Source organism: Chanodichthys erythropterus, chromosome 16, assembly GCF_024489055.1.
Source record: "Chanodichthys erythropterus isolate Z2021 chromosome 16, ASM2448905v1, whole genome shotgun sequence".
Lineage (NCBI taxonomy): Eukaryota > Metazoa > Chordata > Actinopteri > Cypriniformes > Xenocyprididae > Chanodichthys > Chanodichthys erythropterus.
The window spans coordinates 39260334-39280961 of record NC_090236.1 but is presented as its reverse complement, the minus strand read 5'-3'; the positions used below and the strand labels follow the sequence as shown (position 1 = coordinate 39280961).

The 20628-nt window shown below is 34.4% G+C and overlaps 1 protein-coding gene across 5 annotated transcripts in view; it reads right to left on the bottom strand.

Annotated features, from left to right (window-relative positions):
- Positions 1-20628, bottom strand: part of LOC137003670 (NLR family CARD domain-containing protein 3-like) — a 64875-nt gene that overhangs the window by 7837 nt on the left and 36410 nt on the right. For 3 of the 5 annotated variants that reach the window (XR_010892026.1, XM_067363900.1, XM_067363901.1), the window contains exons 13-18: positions 18885-19058; positions 15237-15410; positions 11592-11765; positions 7946-8119; positions 6105-6263; positions 5268-5362 (exon numbers count right to left, since the gene is read on the bottom strand). Coding sequence is in view for 4 of the 5 variants with exons in the window: in XM_067363900.1 (XP_067220001.1) it covers positions 5287-5362; positions 6105-6263; positions 7946-8119; positions 11592-11765; positions 15237-15410; positions 18885-19058 (931 nt within the window). In the remaining variant the exon portion in view is untranslated. Of the gene's footprint in view, positions 1-4337; positions 5363-6104; positions 6264-7945; positions 8120-11591; positions 11766-15236; positions 15411-18884; positions 19059-20628 lie in introns of those variants that run through there. The other 2 variants (XM_067363899.1, XM_067363902.1) reach the window with 1 other exon arrangement.

Here is a 20628-nt window from a genome sequence, read left to right as displayed (position 1 = left end):
ACTACAGGCTTTTAGTAGAATAAGATTGTTATTTCCTATAACCTGGAAATGAACATTTCTTAGTTAATAAACAATTAACACTGTGTGTTCATTGAACAACAGGTTAATTGATTGTAATATTAATTTTATTACATTAAGTTAATTTTATTGACTGATTAAAATATTAATAATTAATTATAACTAGTTATGATTAATTATTCATATTTATTTTGAGCTAATTTGCTACAAATGGTGGAGAATGCGGGCATGAATAAACAAAGGTTATGAGCTTAAACCACTGTCAATTTAAAAGTGTGCATTTGATAATTCCAGTCAGAATATGTCAGACGATGCGCATTTTGGTCACTAATTGCTGGCTTGTTAGATGCTGATAAAGTGATGGCTTGAATTGACATCTCTACTGTAACTGAAAGAGTCTACTCTTGACACATTTTAGCATATGTTCAAATGGTATCAGTGTAAAGTTAATCTGATTTTAGCGAAGAAATCCTAATCTCAGTATTAGAGCGTAAGCCTGTGTTGACGAAGGAATCTCAGCTCAGCGGCATGTAAACTGTACCAGAATTGATTATTCTGCTTTGGTTGGAGAAATACCAATTGCAGTATTGCTTAACCTGTTTCTGATGAATGAATCTCAGTACAGTGTTATATAAATGTAGATTTGGGTAATGCTCCACTGTTATAGTTAAGATTGATGTCATTCATCTAAACTTTGCCTGCACCTACAAGCATAGCTATCTTTTGACCAAAACTGTGTTTCACTCGCTGAAAGGAATATCAGTATTCATGCACAAGACGGACTTAACTATATATGCTTAAACAAGCTTTGACTTACAGCAAACTGTGTAATTACCCTTTAAACAAGTACAAGACGTTGTTTAAAGTAGAGAGAAGAGTTTACATGAGTAAAATTTGCAAATGGCAAAACATATTTGCATTTTACTGAATGTAAAATCAAGTTTTTGAAAATCTGAAAGTATAAGCGTCACATTTTAACTCTATACGTAACTTGTTTGAAATGAGCAGACAGTCTCAATAAACTGTTTGAATTGCTCAGATGTGCATTGGTTCCCATGACAACGACTTGTCACAGGAAGTGCTAACTCATCACCCTGTGATGCCATATTGTAAACAAACCAGGCTAGGTGGCTAAGCTAACCTCACCTAACAGCCCTGCACCTCAGGCTAAGCTAAATAATAGCTTCTACAGTTAGTGGTTAGCATCATTTATGTGAAGCCTTTAACTACAGCTTGTGTGTATGCAGTGTGAACTGATCTAAACCCATTCTGCTGTTTTAGTCACTTCTTTAAATCTTTTTATTGATTTTAATTATAATAGCAGTCAGCTATTAATTTTTACTAGTATTATTTCTTTCATCTTTGTGATTTACTTACATCTTCCTTTTTTTCTTCTGTGGTTTAATTTCCCAATATAACCACAAGCAACTAGACATACTCTCCTTCTTGATTTTGTTTATTTACAACAGTTGCTTCAATTTTATGAGCCAGTTACAAAGGAATCTGAATGATTGCTATGGCATAATTTTGAGCACCACTAATAAGCACAATCTAATAGGAAAGCTCTCCTCTTCCTCTCTCTTTCTCTTTTCCATTTGTTCAGAGGTCAAGCCTGTTGTGAGCCATCAGTAAGAAATACTAAGAAATAATTTGACCACAAGAACCATCTTAAGTCATTTATTAAACCTAGCTGTATTTTATACACCTGGCTGCTCACTGTGCCTTTAGCCCTAAATTCTGTTTGATCTTGCAGTAGTCTCTTGCCCTTACTCTCACCACAAGCGTGCCTAAATGTTGCAGATGCTCAGCCTAACTGCCCAGATGGCAGACCAAAAGGACTGGCTATGTGTCGTGAGGAACACCCTCCTAACCAGTGCTGCTGAGCAATTACGGCACCAGAGCCAAAAGCAACTGGACAAAGATGGAAGAGAAGTAAAGGCAGATGACTCAAACCAGAGGTGTGATCACAATGATCTGACTGAAGTCAACTTTTTCTTGGCCCACATCCTCGCTGTTTTGAAACAGGAGGTGGACAACCTCAAACTCCAGATCACAGAGACTCACAAGGAGCTGATGCATGCTAAAAGCCACATAGACCAGCTAGAGATGGAGGCTCGGGACAGACACAAGGACCTGACAGAATAGAGACACAGAAGAAAAGAGAACTGAGACTCTCTTACCTGCAGCAAACAGAACCACTGCAGGAGAAACGTCTCACTTCACCGCATGGAGTCAGCAGAAGAACCTCCCCCAGCCAAGCACAGAGGTACAGAGGGGGAGGCCAAAGCCTTCTGCTTGACACCTTATCAGCCATTTTCCTGAAATCCTCTGCAGCTGCAGAAGGAGAAGGATTAATTCAGACAGACCCAGGTACCAGACCTACCACAGGGAGAAGCCAGGGATGGGAGCATCCTCTTCCTGCAGACACAGCAGGATCTCCAACAGCAGGCAGCACAAGGACGACTGGACACGCCTGCATCGGACCTGCAGGAGCTTCTAACGCTAGTAAGATAGCTCCTTGAACAGTTCTTACCTGAGGAGTACTCAGAAGTAGAAGCTTCTGACCACTCACACAACACCAGCTCAGAGACCTGAGCTTGTCTACTGTCTACATCAACCGCAATGGAACGACCACCACTCCAAGAGACACATACAACCAGAGCCCATCACAGCCTTCCAGCCTTGTGTGCCAGTGGTGTGTCTGATCTCTCTACACCTTCAACGTCGTTCGCTGTTGTCCATAGAAAGAACAACAACGATCGAAAGGGGGGGATGTAGCGTCTGGACCAATCAGCCACACAATTATTCATGGTATTCAATGAATTACCCATAAACTCACTCTCACTATCAAAGTTCTCTGAACTCATCCCCCTAAAACTGCAACCAACATCCCAAGTGTAGCTAGCACACAGGCACAACTAGGTGTCCTGTTACAGTTATATGGTACTTTTATGATCCATAAGAATGCTGTAGAGACTAGTGACTCATCCTTCCTGAGAAGGACAAATAAACTCTCTTAATCCTACGTATTCTCTATATAACCACTTGGGAAATGTATAAACATGTATCCAAGTTTCCCATCTCATGACTTTCCTTTTATAGGCTTTATTCTATGTATTAATTCTCTCTTTTGAACTATTTTGGTATTAATGTTCCATAGTTGCAAATGTATAGTTGACTGAGATCACATTGGCAGCATGTTTGGTATCTACGGACTCCAACTTTCATTTCCTATTTGGTAATTTATGTCACATGTTACTAACTCTGTGACACATTAGTATTATAAGAATCTAGAAGGTTATTCTCTCATTCATCCAATCCAGTGTCTTATGCTAATATCTTGCTACAGAACAAAGACTCGTAAAACTTCCCTCCGAGGGGGCAACTCCTTATTGGCTCAGACACCTTAAGAGGGTGTGACCTCTTCACCTCTTATATTCATGGATCACAAGATAAAACCTCTCTCTTCCTGCTCTTCCTCCTCTTCTTCTCTTTTGCTGATGAATGCTGACGTCAAGATGCTTTAAGAAGCTAGAAGCTTCTAAGGAACCCCAAGCTTGTGCCAGGCCTCGGCCTAGACCTTCCATTCACCAAAGATCCTCTGAATCCAGCCGGTTCTCTTTCGTCAAGAAAATATCAGCAAAGATTCAACAGGAGCCTCCACAAATTGCATCAGGACAGTTTTAATTCAACTTGGAGAGACATGCAAGTATCAAACTTAGTCTCATTATCGGATACATTGAGTATCCTTACCCCTTTTAAAGAAGGGCCTGTTAAAACTAAACTGATGGTTTGCTCAAGGCTGTTGATCTGCTGAATGTCCAACAATGCTGTAACTTCTTGCTTCCTGTACTCTGCTTTCTCTCTCTCTCTTGGTAAACTGTATGCATGTATGTGTGTGAATGTTAGAGTAGTTTAAGTGTTTAGTCTAGTTAATAAAGTCTTGTTCATGTCACACGTAAGGTTGTCCGTGTTTTGCGCTCATGTACGGGAGTCCCTATTCATGTCGGTCCTGACTACAGGCTTTTAGTAGAATAAGATTGTTATTTCCTATAACCTGGAAATGAACATTTCTTAGTTAATAAACAATTAACACTGTGTGTTCATTGAACAACAGGTTAATTGATTGTAATATTAATTTTATTACATTAAGTTAATTTTATTGACTGATTAAAATATTAATAATTAATTATAACTAGTTATGATTAATTATTCATATTTATTTTGAGCTAATTTGCTACAAAAAAATAGGAATATACAAATTCAGAAATAAATGTACAGATTTGTCAGCAACAAATAACACTACAATTGAGTTCAGCTTAATTTTTTTTTTTTTAATGAACTTACAATGTTTCCTTTGATCTTGAAGTCTGTTGAGCTCAGTTTGATTAACAGTTCATCATTATTTTATTTTATATCTCATAAAATTATAGTTCAACATTATGAACAATTTTACAAAAAAACTAAAACAAAACAACACACTTATCACAAATCACAACTTTATAACAAAGCTCAAATATGTTAATTCAACATACCAGATATTTACAGATCTTTGCTTTGACCAAACACAAAATTATTAAAGAGCAAGGGATTATGGGTATTCCACAGCCACAGTGCTTCCAGTGAGCATGATCAGTAAGAATATGAAGTTCAAACTCAAAGTGCTTAGCCTTAACAGTTTTACAACAGTAAACGGAAGTTTCTTCCATTAAGTTATTGTTTCTGTTTTCTCACTGATGAATCCTCATAAAGATCAGCATCTGACGCCTCAAAACTCCCACCTTCAACAACTGCTTCATACAGAACACTTCAGTCTGAGATCCTTACCGCCTTCGTAGAACTACTGCCACCAATGGTCTCTACGAACAACTTAGCTCATTTTATATCTTTTGATACATTTATGTGCTATACTTGACAATCTCTTTATGATTAGAAACATTTGAATGATTATGGATGAGTTCAATCCAAACATTATTATATTTGTAGGTCTGATACTGAAAAGCCTGAAGATTTCTGCTGACAGACTCATCTGAGCTTCTTCCTCCTGTTCACCTTTAAATAAAACTACACCTTCATTTGTCTGAATACTAAAGCAACATTAATCATTCAATATCACGTTTCTAACACACATGCTGCTTTATTTCATTGTAAAGTCTGAGTCTCTTCCATCTGTATGAAACACATTTACACATTAATCACACATTTATTTCTCCTCATAGACACAGTAGTGAGACTCTTCTGTGGATCACCTGATGGTTTCTGCTCCTCTCATGATGATTTCAGAGATTTAAACCATGATTTAAACAATCCACCAGAGACGTTTGGTGATTGATCTTCATCAATACTGTAAGGAGGAACAGAAGAGAAAACAATCAGTGTTCAGAGGAACAAAGTGCACATTAGTTATTATATTTCAATTACTGTTTTTTTGAGTAAAAAGTTACATTACATTTTTTGTAAATTTTTTACTTTTGTGTTTTAAATATAATACATTTAAATCACGTTGATATGTTTGTGTGTTTGTGTTGGTGTGACTCCTATTTAGTGACTGTAAAGAAGAAACTAATGAGTGTACGACGTATGGAATAAACCACAGGGAGCAAATACAAATGATATTCTGAATTAAAACACAATCCTTTAGTTAAAGCCATTTGTCCTCTAGTTTAAACATGTTTGTAGGGCTCTTAGTAAATAACTGAAAGTAAAGTGAGTGTAAAGTAGTGTGACGTGTTGCCTGTCAGAGTAAAAACACACTAGAGACAGAGACATTTCTCATGTGAGGCTGGACGGCTGTGAGCTGAAGCTGAACGCACTGATTTTAGCAGGAGTGCAGCGTTTTCCTACAATCTGAACTGAAATGATTCACTACTGACACAGTTAATAAAGCAGGTGTTGTTGAATAAAGCTGTGACAGTGTGCTTTTGTGCTCTTTCCTCCTTTGTGTTGAACATTTTAATAACTTCACATTTTGTTTTCACACAAACACTTTGTTGCAATAAAGATTAATGATAATTTCCTTTAAAAATTCCTGTTCACATATCAGAGTAAATGAAGATCTCTTTAATATCACAGTGATGTTTCCTCACCTCAGGTCACAGTTTGAGTCTCGTAACACGTCTCTGAGCCGCTTTGAGTCTCCGATCATATTCTTCCTCAGATCAAGATCTTTTAAAAACTGCAGAGCTTTTGAGTTAGTCAAAGACTGAGTTAAAGAAGAAACATCTGTAATGCCACAGTCCTGTAGACTAGAAAGACACAAACAGAGGAAGAGAGATTATCTTACAAACAAATCATTAATGTGAAGAATTTTACACAAATATAATGTGAACTCAGACTCACTGTGAGATATTGAGTATAAAGTGTTTTAGTTTAAACTGTTAAAGTGATTTTAAGCATTTTGATTCTTGTATGTGAAGAATGTTACTGACCTCAACTTTTTACTGATACACATACAAACCTGTTAAAGGATTAGTTCACTTTCAAATAAAATTGAGATAAAAAAAAAAGTTTAAAAACTTTTAGTTGGCTTGAAAAAGCCTAGCCACAAAGTTTAAATTAGTTTTAAAAGCATAAAGTTTGAAGGTTTTCAGTTTGAAAGATAAAGTTTTAGTTAGTGGTTTAGACAGACGTTGTGTTTTGTTTATGCTAAAGCCTGTTTCACACAGAGCGCTCTTTCTGTGTTGTCATGGTCACTCATTATAAGCGTATTTGGGCTTGTTGTTTAAGATCGTCTCATAAAACTAACGGGTTTATTGAGTTATTAAATTGAGCAGACATGATCGTGATATTTTGGTCTTATTTTCAGCATAAAGCATTTGGATTTATTTTGGTTTATTATGAGCTTATTCTTGTTCGCTGATTCTTCTAGCAGCACCTTAGCAACTCGAATGAGAAAAGGCTCGTGTTTTCCATGTGATTCACCGCACACACAGAAGAGACACACATCTCAGATGAAGGTTAAAAAACGTCATTAAACTAGTTGTTCAGTTCGGATCCGTACACACTGCATAGGATTTCTGTAAATGCGGTTGTCACTCCCGTATTTTACTGAACTGTGTGTGTACAGAACGGGATTAAACACTAAAAGGTGAACTGACAACTGAATTTAGCTGCAGTGTGAACATAGCTATAGATAGATAGATAGGTAGATAGATAGAGTTAGGGTACTCTAGGTGGTTGCTAGGGTGTTGATATATGGCTGCTAGGGTACTCTGGGAAGTTGCTAAGGTGTTGCTATGCGGTTGCTAGGGTATTCTGAGTTGGTGCTATGCTGTTGCCATGGTTTTCTGGGTGGTTGCTATGCAGTTTCTAGGGTGTTCTGGGTGGTTGCTGATAGATAGATAGATAGATAGATTAAATGAGTTTGAATTATTTTCAATGGATTAGAAATAGTACACAGATTGTCAGTTTAATTGAGTCTAATGCTGCGTTCACACCAAACGTGAATAGAGCGTCAAATTCGCGTCTACCGCGTCTAGTTTGCCGCTTGAACATTTTGAATGCATTTGCGCGTCTAGAGCGAAATAGACGTGCGTAAAAAAACAAGCGTTTGAAGCGAAATTGGCGCGTCCGAGGCGAAATCCGCTTCTTGTGGGAGGGGCAAGAGGCGAATTCGCGTCTCCCGCGCCGCGCTAAACGCCTCATTCGCGCCGCGAGACCTCTGTACATTGACTTAACATTGAAATCATTCGCGTTTGGTGTGAACACAGCATAATGGGTTTCGATTTGTTTAAATTTGAATTTTGACAGTTTTGAACAGTTTTGGCTCATCTGAACATTCATCAATGAAAGTCAATGGTGAACTAATCCTTTAACTAAAACCATTTCTGAATCTTTCTTCAGATGCAGATGCAGCGCTACAAATGATGTGATTGTGCCCTGTTGACTTTAAATAAACTAAACATGAATACAGTATAATGATACTAACTTTAGCTTCTCCAGCTTGAATTGTGGGTTCATCAGTAGATCACTGAGGTTTTTCACTCCAGAGTCTCCTAGTTTATTCCAGCTCAGGTTCAGCTCTCTCAGGTGTGACGGGTTTGATTTCAGAGCTGAAGTCAGGATGACACACTGTTCCTCTGTAATACTGCATCCATACAGACTGAAGACAGAAAGAGAAAATGACTCAAATCCATGTTCAGTTCATGTGTGAGTTAAATGAATCATGAATAAATGTCATACAGTCACTAATAAACCAGCAAAAACATGGAAACTTAATGATAGAAACGAACAAACCAAGACAGGAGCATTTGAGGATACTAGTTACAATCCAAGTCTGAATCCGTCCTCACTCCCAAAAATGGAAACACTTTAGAATACTGATCCTTCATTAATGAGTAACTACACAGAAACAAATGAATAATGCATTATTAACACTCTAGTAACTACTATTAACTAACAAGTAACTCTGATGTATGAATTAGTAAGTAGTTGTGTAGTTATTCATTAATGAAGAATCAGTATAAGTGTTACCCCAAAAATAAGTACATTTATCACTGTAGATGAAAATATAGGAACAATATAAAAACAATAGAAAAGACAACATTTAAATGGACTATTTTCATTATTAATGTAAGAAAATCTGATACATGAATCGATTATTAAGTCATTTTAGAGTGTAATTTACAATCTCTAAATACACATTTTGTTTAATAAAAGAAGATTTAGTGAAAAGTACCATTAGTCCAGTATAAATGTAACATTTCAGAATAATCTATTAGTGTAACAGTTTTGTTGTGTTCTATTATCATGGTGTTGCTGTCTGTGTGTGTTCCCTAGTTAGTGTTCTTGGTTGTTAATTAGTTCCTGCAGCTGTTCAGTTTTACCTTGATTACTCTGTCTGTGTATTTAAACTCTTAGTTCTGTCTGTTCATTGTTCTGTCGTTTATGTTGAAGTGGTTGTGTTTTATCTCTCCTACATGTTAGATTTGTGATTAAAGACAGTGTTATTGTATTCTCCATCGTCGTGAGCTTCATTACAAACAGCCATTCATGACAATTTGATACACTGTTTTTTAGTCTGTTCTCACTTCTGTCTCGTTTCACAGCAAAGATTTGTCAGATTCCAGCATATAAAACTATTTTACAGCCACAAAGTTTAAAATGCTTCAAAGTTTAATGATATTTCTACTTCATGAATAACTTAACCTGGACCAGAGCAGAGCGTCATTATCAATTATATAAAAAAATAAATAAATTGTTAACGGTTTCAATGTAGGAACATACTAACTATTCATGTTAAATTACAGTAATACTGTCTGCATGTGTTTTATGTGTTTAACAGGACCTCAACAGGGTGCAGGATTGTTTCTCACAATTTTAAACATCTCTAAAAGTTCTGCAGTCACAACGCATCATTTCCACACACACATCTGAACTATATCACGTGGTGAATCAGATATGAATATATAAAATAGTAATAATAAAGTAAATAATAATACACTTGGTGCTTAAAATGTGTTTAAAATGCAAAATAATAGTTTAAAAAAATAGCTTGTGAAAATGAAAACAAATATTTGTTAAATGCCATTTTATTGATCTCATCTTCTTATATTTTTATTTTTTGTAAAGTGTTTTGTAAAGTCATACTTTTGTTATATCAGGCATATTGTTTTGAACTGCTTTTACAATGGTTACTATTAATAGTGTCATAGTTTTTGGTGAATTGTATTAAAACCAGATCAAAAATCCTAATAATCAAACTATCTGTGATATTTGGCCACTCAAATAGGAAATATCCCTGGTTTCCATTTCAGGAATCTGCTCATCTTACTCCAGGGGTTAATAAAGGCCTTCTGAAGAGAAACGATGTGTTTGTGTAAAAAATATCTATATTTAAACAAGTTATGAAGTAAAATATGTAGCTTCCACTAGACCGCCTTCCCTATTCAACGTACAAAGAAAGTAAAACTCTCGCAGTTCACAAAACTTACGCTGTCCTACACCTTCCCTATTCAACGTACGGAAAAATTGTAACTGACACAAATTTACACTAGACTTGTGCCGATATTCGGTAATGGGATAAATCGCGATAATGAATATGCACGATATTGTTATCGTGGGCATTTCAAAATACCGTAAATAATAATTTATTACCAATTATTAATTTTTTTTATAATGCAATTAAGAATACTTTCCCCATCAACCGTATAAAATGCACAACACCGCTGTATTCTGCGTCAAAGGGACACGCGTTCAGATGTAAACAAGCCCAGCGTGCACGAGAAGCACATGGCGGAACGAGTGAAGGAGACGTGCTGAATGAAAGTGCGCGTTCACTCTCTGACAGCAGAGGGCGCTGATGGAACAGCAGAGTGCAACGGTTACCACGGAAACAATGCAAACAAAGCAACTGCGCTAGTGAAGTTTTTAAAATGCGTCAAACAGCCATTAATTTTTTTGTAATCTCAACGTTGTTCATCACAGCACCAAAAACTTAGACTTAATAGGCTATTTATTTTCAAACTTAAACATTTTTATACTTTAATCTGGACTACAACATACTCTAATGATTAGAAATGATTATTTGTTATTGTTCAGTAAAACTTTGAGACGTGTGGCTTCATTAGTTAACATGTTAATTCATTATTATTACCAAACTGACAATAAAATACTTAGTATTAAGGTATTAATTATTCTCAGTTAATGTTAATTTCTTAGTTACTGTTTAATAACACTACTAAAATCAAAAGAACTTATTTAATGGACCTGAGATAAAACTAACAATGATCAATTGTATTTCTTAACATTAACAAAAGATAATACTTTCTGTAACAAATGTAGCTATTGCTCAATCTTAGTTAATGCATTAAATAATGTGACCTTATTGTAAAGTGTTTCCTGTTGTTCTTTATAGCCTTTTGCACTTTAATCTGTTTGAAAATTTGACTTTATATATTTTTTTGTGTACTGGGTTATTGTATTTAAACATTCAGAGTTCATTTTGTTATTACAAAAAGAGTTCTTCAACCTGTTATAGTATGACAAAACTCTTTTTTGCAACGTATTTCAATACTGTGATAATACCGTATACCATGATAAAAGCTTCAGCAATTAATCGCAACCTGAAAATTTGATATCGTCACATGCCTAGTTGACACTTTCTTCATTACTTGACTATGGAAGGCAGTCTGGTGGAAGCTCAATATTTGATTTCATAACTTGTTAAATATGGATTTTTTTTTTTTACACAAATGCATCGCTTCACTTCAGAAGGCCTTTATTAACCCCTGGAGCCGTGTGGAGTACGTTTATGATGGATGGATGTGGATGGAGACACTCTTCAGCTCATACTCACTGATCCTGTTCACTGCCATTATAAAGCTCAGATGCGTCAGGATATTTATTAATATTTCTCTGATTATGTTCATCAGAAAGAAGAAAGTCATATACACCTAGGATGGCTTGAGGGTGAGTAAAGCTTGAGCTAATCTTCATTTGAAAGTGAACTAATCCTTTAACTAAAACCATTTCTGAATCTTTCTTCAGATGGAGATGCAGCGCTACAAATGATGTGACTTGAGCCCTGTTGACTTAAAATAAACTAAACATGAATACAGTATAATGATACTAACCGTAGTTTCTCCAGCTTGAATTGTGGGTTCATCAGTAGATCACTGAGGTTTTTCACTCCAGAGTCTCCTAGTTCATTCCAGCTCAGGATCAGCTCTCTCAGGTGTGACAGGTTTGATTTCAGAGCTGAAGTCAGGATGACACACTGTTTCTCTGTAATACTGCATTCATACAGACTGAAGACAGAAAGAGAAAATGACTCAAATCCATGTTCAGTTCATGTGTGAGTTAAATGAATCATGAATAAATGTCATACCGTCACTAATAAACCAGAAAAACATGGAAACTTAATGACAGAAACGAACAAACCAAGACAGGAGCATTTGAGGATACTAGTTACAATCCAAGTCTGGATCCGTCCTCACTCCCAAAAATGGAAACACTTTAGAATACTGATCCTTCATTAATGAGTAACTACACAGGAACAAATGAATAATGCATTATTAACACTCTAGTAACTACTATTAACTAACAAGTAACTCTGATGAATGAATTAGTAAGTAGTTGTGTAGTTATTCATTAATGAAGGATCAGTATAAGTGTTACCCCAAAAATAAGTACATTTATCACTGTAGATTAAAATATAGGAACAGTATAGAAACAATAGAAAAGACAACATTTAAATGGACTATTTTCATTATTAATGTAAGAAAATCTGATACATGAATCGATTATTAAGTCATTTTAGAGTGTAATTTACAATCTCTAAATACACATTTTGTTTAATAAAAGATTTAATGAAAAGTACCATTAGTCCAGTATAAATGTAACATTTCAGAATAATCTGTTTGTGAAACAGTTTTGTTGTGTTTTATTATCATGGTGTTGCTGTCTGTGTGTGTTCCCTAGTTAGTGTTCTTGGTTGTTAATTAGTTCCTGCAGCTGTTCAGTTTTACCTTGATTACTCTGTCTGTGTATTTAAACTCTTAGTTCTGTCTGTTCATTGTTCTGTCGTTTATGTTGAAGTGGTTGTGTTTTATCTCTCCTACATGTTAGATTTGTGATTAAAGACAGTGTTATTGTATTCTCCATCGTCGTGAGCTTCATTACAACCAGCCATTCATGACAATTTGATACACTGTTTTTTAGTCTGTTCTCACTTCTGTCTCGTTTCACAGCAAAGATTTGTCAGATTCCAGCATATGAAACTATTTTACAGCCACAAAGTTTAAAATGCTTCAAAGTTTAATGATATTTCTACTTCATGAATAACTTAACCTGGACCAGAGCAGAGCGTCATTATCAATTATAAAAAAAAAAAAAAAAAAAAAAACATTTTTAACGGTTTCAGTGTAATAACATACTAACTATTCATGTTAAATTACAGTAATACTGTCTGCATGTGTTTTATAACAGGACCTCAACAGGGTGCAGGATTGTTTTTCACAATTTTAAACGTCTCTAAAAGTTCTGCAGTCACAACGCATCATTTCCACACACACATCTGAACTATATCACGTGGTGAATCAGATATGAATATATAAAATAGTAATAATAAAGTAAATAATAATACACTTGGTGCTTAAAATGTGTTTAAAATGCAAAATAATAGTTTAAAAAAAACAGCTTGTGAAAATGAAAACAAATATTTGTTAAATGCCATTTTATTGATCTCATCTTCTTATATTTTTATTTTTTGTAAAGTGTTTTGTAAAGTCATACTTTTGTTATATCAGGCATATTGTTTTGAACTGCTTTTACAATGGTTACTATTAATAGTGTCATAGTTTTTGGTGAATTGTATTAAAACCAGATCAAAAATCCTAATAATCAAACTATCTGTGATATTTGGCCACTCAAATAGGAAATATCCCTGGTTTCCATTTCAGGAATCTGCTCATCTTACTCCAGGGGTTAATAAAGGCCTTCTGAAGAGAAACGATGTGTTTGTGTAAAAAATATCTATATTTAAACAAGTTATGAAGTAAAATATGTAGCTTCCACTAGACCGCCTTCCCTATTCAACGTACAAAGAAAGTAAAACTCTCGCAGTTCACAAAACTTACGCTGTCCTACACCTTCCCTATTCAACGTACGGAAAAAGTGTAACTGACACAAATTTACACTAGACTTGTGCCGATATTCGGTAATGGGATAAATCGCGATAATGAATATGCACGATATTGTTATCGTGGGCATTTCAAAATACCGTAAATAATAATTTATTACCAATTATTAATTTTTTTTATAATGCAATTAAGAATACTTTCCCCATCAACCGTATAAAATGCACAACACCGCTGTATTCTGCGTCAAAGGGACACGCGTTCAGATGTAAACAAGCCCAGCGTGCACGAGAAGCACATGGCGGAACGAGTGAAGGAGACGTGCTGAATGAAAGTGCGCGTTCACTCTCTGACAGCAGAGGGCGCTGATGGAACAGCAGAGTGCAACGGTTACCACGGAAACAATGCAAACAAAGCAACTGCGCTAGTGAAGTTTTTAAAATGCGTCAAACAGCCATTAATTTTTTTGTAATCTCAACGTTGTTCATCACAGCACCAAAAACTTAGACTTAATAGGCTATTTATTTTCAAACTTAAACATTTTTATACTTTAATCTGGACTACAACATGCTCTAATGATTAGAAATGATTATTTGTTATTGTTCAGTAAAACTTTGAGACGTGTGGCTTCATTAGTTAACATGTTAATTCATTATTATTACCAAACTGACAATAAAATACTTAGTATTAAGGTATTAATTATTCTTAGTTAATGTTAATTTCTTAGTTACTGTTTAATAACACTACTAAAATCAAAAGAACTTATTTAATGGACCTGAGATAAAACTAACAATGATCAATTGTATTTCTTAACATTAACAAAAACTAATACTTTCTGTAACAAATGTAGCTATTGCTCAATCTTAGTTAATGCATTAAATAATGTGACCTTATTGTAAAGTGTTTCCTGTTGTTCTTTATAGCCTTTTGCACTTTAATCTGTTTGAAAATTTGACTTTATATATTTTTTTGTGTACTGGGTTATTGTATTTAAACATTCAGAGTTCATTTTGTTATTACAAAAAGAGTTCTTCAACCTGTTATAGTATGACAAAACTCTTTTTTGCAACGTATTTCAATACTGTGATAATACCGTATACCGTGATAAAAGCTTCAGCAATTAATCGCAACCTGAAAATTTGATATCGTCACATGCCTAGTTGACACTTTCTTCATTACTTGACTATGGAAGGCAGTCTGGTGGAAGCTCAATATTTGATTTCATAACTTGTTAAATATGGATTTTTTTTTTTTACACAAATGCATCGCTTCACTTCAGAAGGCCTTTATTAACCCCTGGAGCCGTGTGGAGTACGTTTATAACGGATGGATGTGGATGGAGACACTCTTCAGCTCATACTCACTCATCCTGTTCACTGCCATTATAAAGCTCAGATGCGTCAGGATATTTATTAATATTTCTCTGATTATGTTCATCAGAAAGAAGAAAGTCATATACACCTAGGATGGCTTGAGGGTGAGTAAAGCTTGAGCTAATCTTCATTTGAAAGTGAACTAATCCTTTAACTAAAACCATTTCTGAATCTTTCTTCAGATGGAGATGCAGCGCTACAAATGATGTGACTTGTGCCCTGTTGACTTAAAATAAACTAAACATGAATACAGTATAATGATACTAACCGTAGTTTCTCCAGCTTGAATTGTGGGTTCATCAGTAGATCACTGAGGTTTTTCACTCCAGAGTCTCCTAGTTCATTCCCGCTCAGGTTCAGCTCTCTCAGGTGTGACGGGTTTGATTTCAGAGCTGAAGTCAGGATGACACACTGTTCCTCTGTAATACTGCATCCACTCAGACTGAAGACAGAAAGAGAAAATGACTCAAATCCATGTTCAGTTCATGTGTGAGTTAAATGAATCATGAATAAATGTCATACAGTCACTAATAAACCAGAAAAACATGGAAACTTAATGATATAAACGAACAAACCAAGACAGGAGCATTTGAGGATACTAGTTACAATCCAAGTCTGGATCCGTCCTCACTCCCAAAAATGGAAACACTTTAGAATACTGATCCTTCATTAATGAGTAACTACACAGGAACAAATGAATAATGCATTATTAACACTCTAGTAACTACTATTAACTAACAAGTAACTCTGATGAATGAATTAGTAAGTAGTTGTGTAGTTATTCATTAATGAAGAATCAGTATAAGTGTTACCCCAAAAATAAGTACATTTATCACTGTAGATTAAAATATAGGAACAATATAAAAACAACAGAAAAGACAACATTTAAATGGACTATTTTCATTATTAATGTAAGAAAATCTGATACATGAATTGATTATTAAGTCATTTTAGAGTGTAATTTACAATCTCTAAATACACATTTTGTTTAATAAAAGATGATTTAGTGAAAAGTACCATTAGTCCAGTATAAATGTAACATTTCAGAATAATCTGTTTGTGAAACAGTTTTGTTGTGTTTTATTATCATGGTGTTGCTGTCTGTGTGTGTTCCCTAGTTAGTGTTCTTGGTTGTTAATTAGTTCCTGCAGCTGTTCAGTTTTACCTTGATTACTCTGTCTGTGTATTTAAACTCTTAGTTCTGTCTGTTCATTGTTCTGTCGTTTATGTTGAAGTGGTTGTGTTTTATCTCTCCTACATGTTAGATTTGTGATTAAAGACAGTGTTATTGTATTCTCCATCATCATGAGCTTCATTACAACCAGCCATTCATGACAATTTGATACACTGTTTTTTAGTCTGTTCTCACTTCTGTCTCGTTTCACAGCAAAGATTTGTCAGATTCCAGCATATGAAACTATTTTACAGCCACAAAGTTTAAAATGCTTCAAAGTTTAATGATATTTCTACTTCATGAATAACTTAACCTGGACCAGAGCAGAGCGTCATTATCAATTATAAAACAAAAAACAAAACAAAAACATTGTTAACGGTTTCAGTGTAATAACATACTAACTATTCATGTTAAATTACAGTAATACTGTCTGCATGTGTTTTATAACAGGACCTCAACAGGGTGCAGGATTGTTTTTCACAATTTTAAACATCTCTAAAAGTTCTGCAGTCACAACGCATCATTTCCACACACACATCTGAACTATATCACGTGGTGAATCAGATATGAATATATAAAATAGTAATAATAAAGTAAATAATAATACACTTGGTGCTTAAAATGTGTTTAAAATGCAAAATAATAGTTTAAAAAAAACAGCTTGTGAAAATGAAAACAAATATTTGTTAAATGCCATTTTATTTATCTCATCTTCTTATATTTTTATTTTTTGTAAAGTGTTTTGTAAAGTCATACTTTTGTTATATCAGGCATATTGTTTTGAACTGCTTTTACAATGGTTACTATTAATAGTGTCATAGTTTTTGGTGAATTGTATTAAAACCAGATCAAAAATCCTAATCATCAAACTATCTGTGATATTTGGCCACTCAAATAGGAAATATCCCTGGTTTCCATTTCAGGAATCTGCTCATCTTACTCCAGGGGTTAATAAAGGCCTTCTGAAGAGAAACGATGTGTTTGTGTAAAAAATATCTATATTTAAACAAGTTATGAAGTAAAATATGTAGCTTCCACTAGACCGCCTTCCCTATTCAATGTACAAAGAAAGTAAAACTCTCGCAGTTCACAAAACTTACGCTGTCCTACACCTTCCCTATTCAACGTACGGAAAAAGTGTAACTGACACAAATTTACACTAGACTTGTGCCGATATTCGGTAATGGGATAAATCGCGATAATGAATATGCACGATATTGTTATCGTGGGCATTTCAAAATACCGTAAATAATAATTTATTACCAATTATTAATTTTTTTTTATAATGCAATTAAGAATACTTTCCCCATCAACCGTATAAAATGCACAACACCATTGTATTCTCCGTCAAAGGGACACGCGTTCAGATGTAAACAAGCCCAGCGTGCACGAGAAGCACATGGCGGAACGAGTGAAGGAGACGAGCTGAATGAAAGTGCGCGTTCACTCTCTGACAGCAGAGGGCGCTGATGGAACAGCAGAGTGCAACGGTTACCACGGAAACAATGCAAACAAAGCAACTGCGCTAGTGAAGTTTTTAAAATGCGTCAAACAGCCATTAATTTTTTTGTAATCTCAACGTTGTTCATCACAGCACCAAAAACTTAGACTTAATAGGCTATTTATTTTCAAACTTAAACATTTTTATATTTTAATCTGGACTACAACATGCTCTAATGATTAGAAATGATTATTTGTTACTGTTCAGTAAAACTTTGAGACGTGTAGCTTCATTAGTTAACATGTTAATTCATTATTATTACCAAACTGACAATAAAATACTTAGTATTAAGGTATTAATTATTCTTAGTTAATGTTAATTTCTTAGTTACTGTTTAATAACACTACTAAAATCAAAAGAACTTATTTAATGGACCTGAGATAAAACTAACAATGATCAATTGTATTTCTTAACATTAACAAAAAATAATACTTTCTGTAACAAATGTAGCTATTGCTCAATCTTAGTTAATGCATTAAATAATGTGACCTTATTGTAAAGTGTTTCCTGTTGTTCTTTATAGCCTTTTGCACTTTAATCTGTTTGAAAATTTGACTTTATATATTTTTTTGTGTACTGGGTTATTGTATTTAAACATTCAGAGTTCATTTTGTTATTACAAAGAGAGTTCTTCAACCTGTTATAGTATGACAAAACTCTTTTTTGCAACGTATTTCAATACTGTGATAATACCGTATACCGTGATAAAAGCTTCAGCAATTAATCGCAACATGAAAATTTGATATCGTCACATGCCTAGTTGACACTTTCTTCATTACTTGACTATGGAAGGCAGTCTGGTGGAAGCTCAATATTTGATTTCATAACTTGTTAAATATGGATTTTTTTTTTTTACACAAATGCATCGCTTCACTTCAGAAGGTCTTTATTAACCCCTGGAGCCGTGTGGAGTACGTTTATGATGGATGGATGTGGATGGAGACACTCTTCAGCTCATACTCACTCATCCTGTTCACTGCCATTATAAAGCTCAGATGCGTCAGGATATTTATTAATATTTCTCTGATTATGTTCATCAGAAAGAAGAAAGTCATATACACCTAGGATGGCTTGAGGGTGAGTAAAGCTTGAGCTAATCTTCATTTGAAAGTGAACTAATCCTTTAACTAAAACCATTTCTGAATCTTTCTTCAGATGGAGATGCAGCGCTACAAATGATGTGACTTGAGCCCTGTTGACTTAAAATAAACTAAACATGAATACAGTATAATGATACTAACTGTAGTTTCTCCAGCTTGAATTGTGGGTTCATCAGTAGATCACTGAGGTTTTTCACTCCAGAGTCTCCTAGTTTATTCGAGCTCAGGTTCAGCTCTCTCAGGTGTGACGGGTTTGATTTCAGAGCTGAAGTCAGGATGACACACTGTTTCTCTGTAATTCTGCAGTAACTCAGACTGAAGACAGAAAGAGAAAATGACTCAAATCCATGTTCAGTTCATGTGTGAGTTAAATGAATCATGAATAAATGTCATACAGTCACTAATAAACCAGAAAAACATGGAAACTTAATGATATAAACGAACAAACCAAGACAGGAGCATTTGAGGATACTAGTTACAATCCAAGTCTGGATCCGTCCTCACTCCCAAAAATGGAAACACTTTAGAATACTGATCCTTCATTAATGAGTAACTACACAGGAACAAATGAATAATGCATTATTAACACTCTAGTAACTACTATTAACTAACAAGTAACTCTGATGAATGAATTAGTAAGTAGTTGTGTAGTTATTCATTAATGAAGAATCAGTATAAGTGTTACCCCAAAAATAAGTACATTTATCACTGTAGATGAAAATATAGGAACAATATAAAAACAATAGAAAAGACAACATTTAAATGGACTATTTTCATTATTAATGTAAGAAAATCTGATACATGAATTGATTATTAAGTCATTTTAGAGTGTAATTTACAATCTCTAAATACACATTTTGTTTAATAAAAGATGATTTAGTGAAAAGTACCATTAGTCCAGTATAAATGTAACATTTCAGAATAATCTGTTTGTGCAACAGTTTTGTTGTGTTTTATTATCATGGTGTTGCTGTCTGTGTGTGTTCCCTAGTTAGTGTTCTTGGTTGTTAATTAGTTCCTGCAGCTGTTCAGTTTTACCTTGATTACTCTGTCTGTGTATTTAAACTCTTAGTTCTGTCTGTTCATTGTTCTGTCGTTTATGTTGAAGTGGTTGTGTTTTATCTCTCCTACATGTTAGATTTGTGATTAAAGACAGTGTTATTGTATTCTCCATCGTCGTGAGCTTCATTACAACCAGCCATTCATGACAATTTGATACACTGTTTTTTAGTCTGTTCTCACTTCTGTCTCGTTTCACAGCAAAGATTTGTCAGATTCCAGCATATGAAACTATTTTACAGCCACAAAGTTTAAAATGCTTCAAAGTTTAATGATATTTCTACTTCATGAATAACTTAACATGGACCAGAGCAGAGCGTCATTATCAATTATAAAACAAAACAAAACAAAAAAACATTGTTAACGGTTTCAGTGTATTAACATACTAACTATTCATGTTAAATTACAGTAATACTGTCTGCATGTGTTTTATAACAGGACCTCAACAGGGTGCAGGATTGTTTTGCACAATTTTAAACGTCTCTAAAAGTTCTGCAGTCACAACGCATCATTTCCACACACACATCTGAACTATATCACGTGGTGAATCAGATATAAATATATAAAATAGTAATAATAAAGTAAATAATAATACACTTGGTGCTTAAAATGTGTTTAAAATGCAAAATAATAGTTTAAAAAAAACAGCTTGTGAAAATGAAAACAAATATTTGTTAAATGCCATTTTATTTATCTCATCTTCTTATATTTTTATTTTTTGTAAAGTGTTTTGTAAAGTCATACTTTTGTTATATCAGGCATATTGTTTTGAACTGCTTTCACAATGGTTACTATTAATAGTGTCATAGTTTTTGGTGAATTGTAT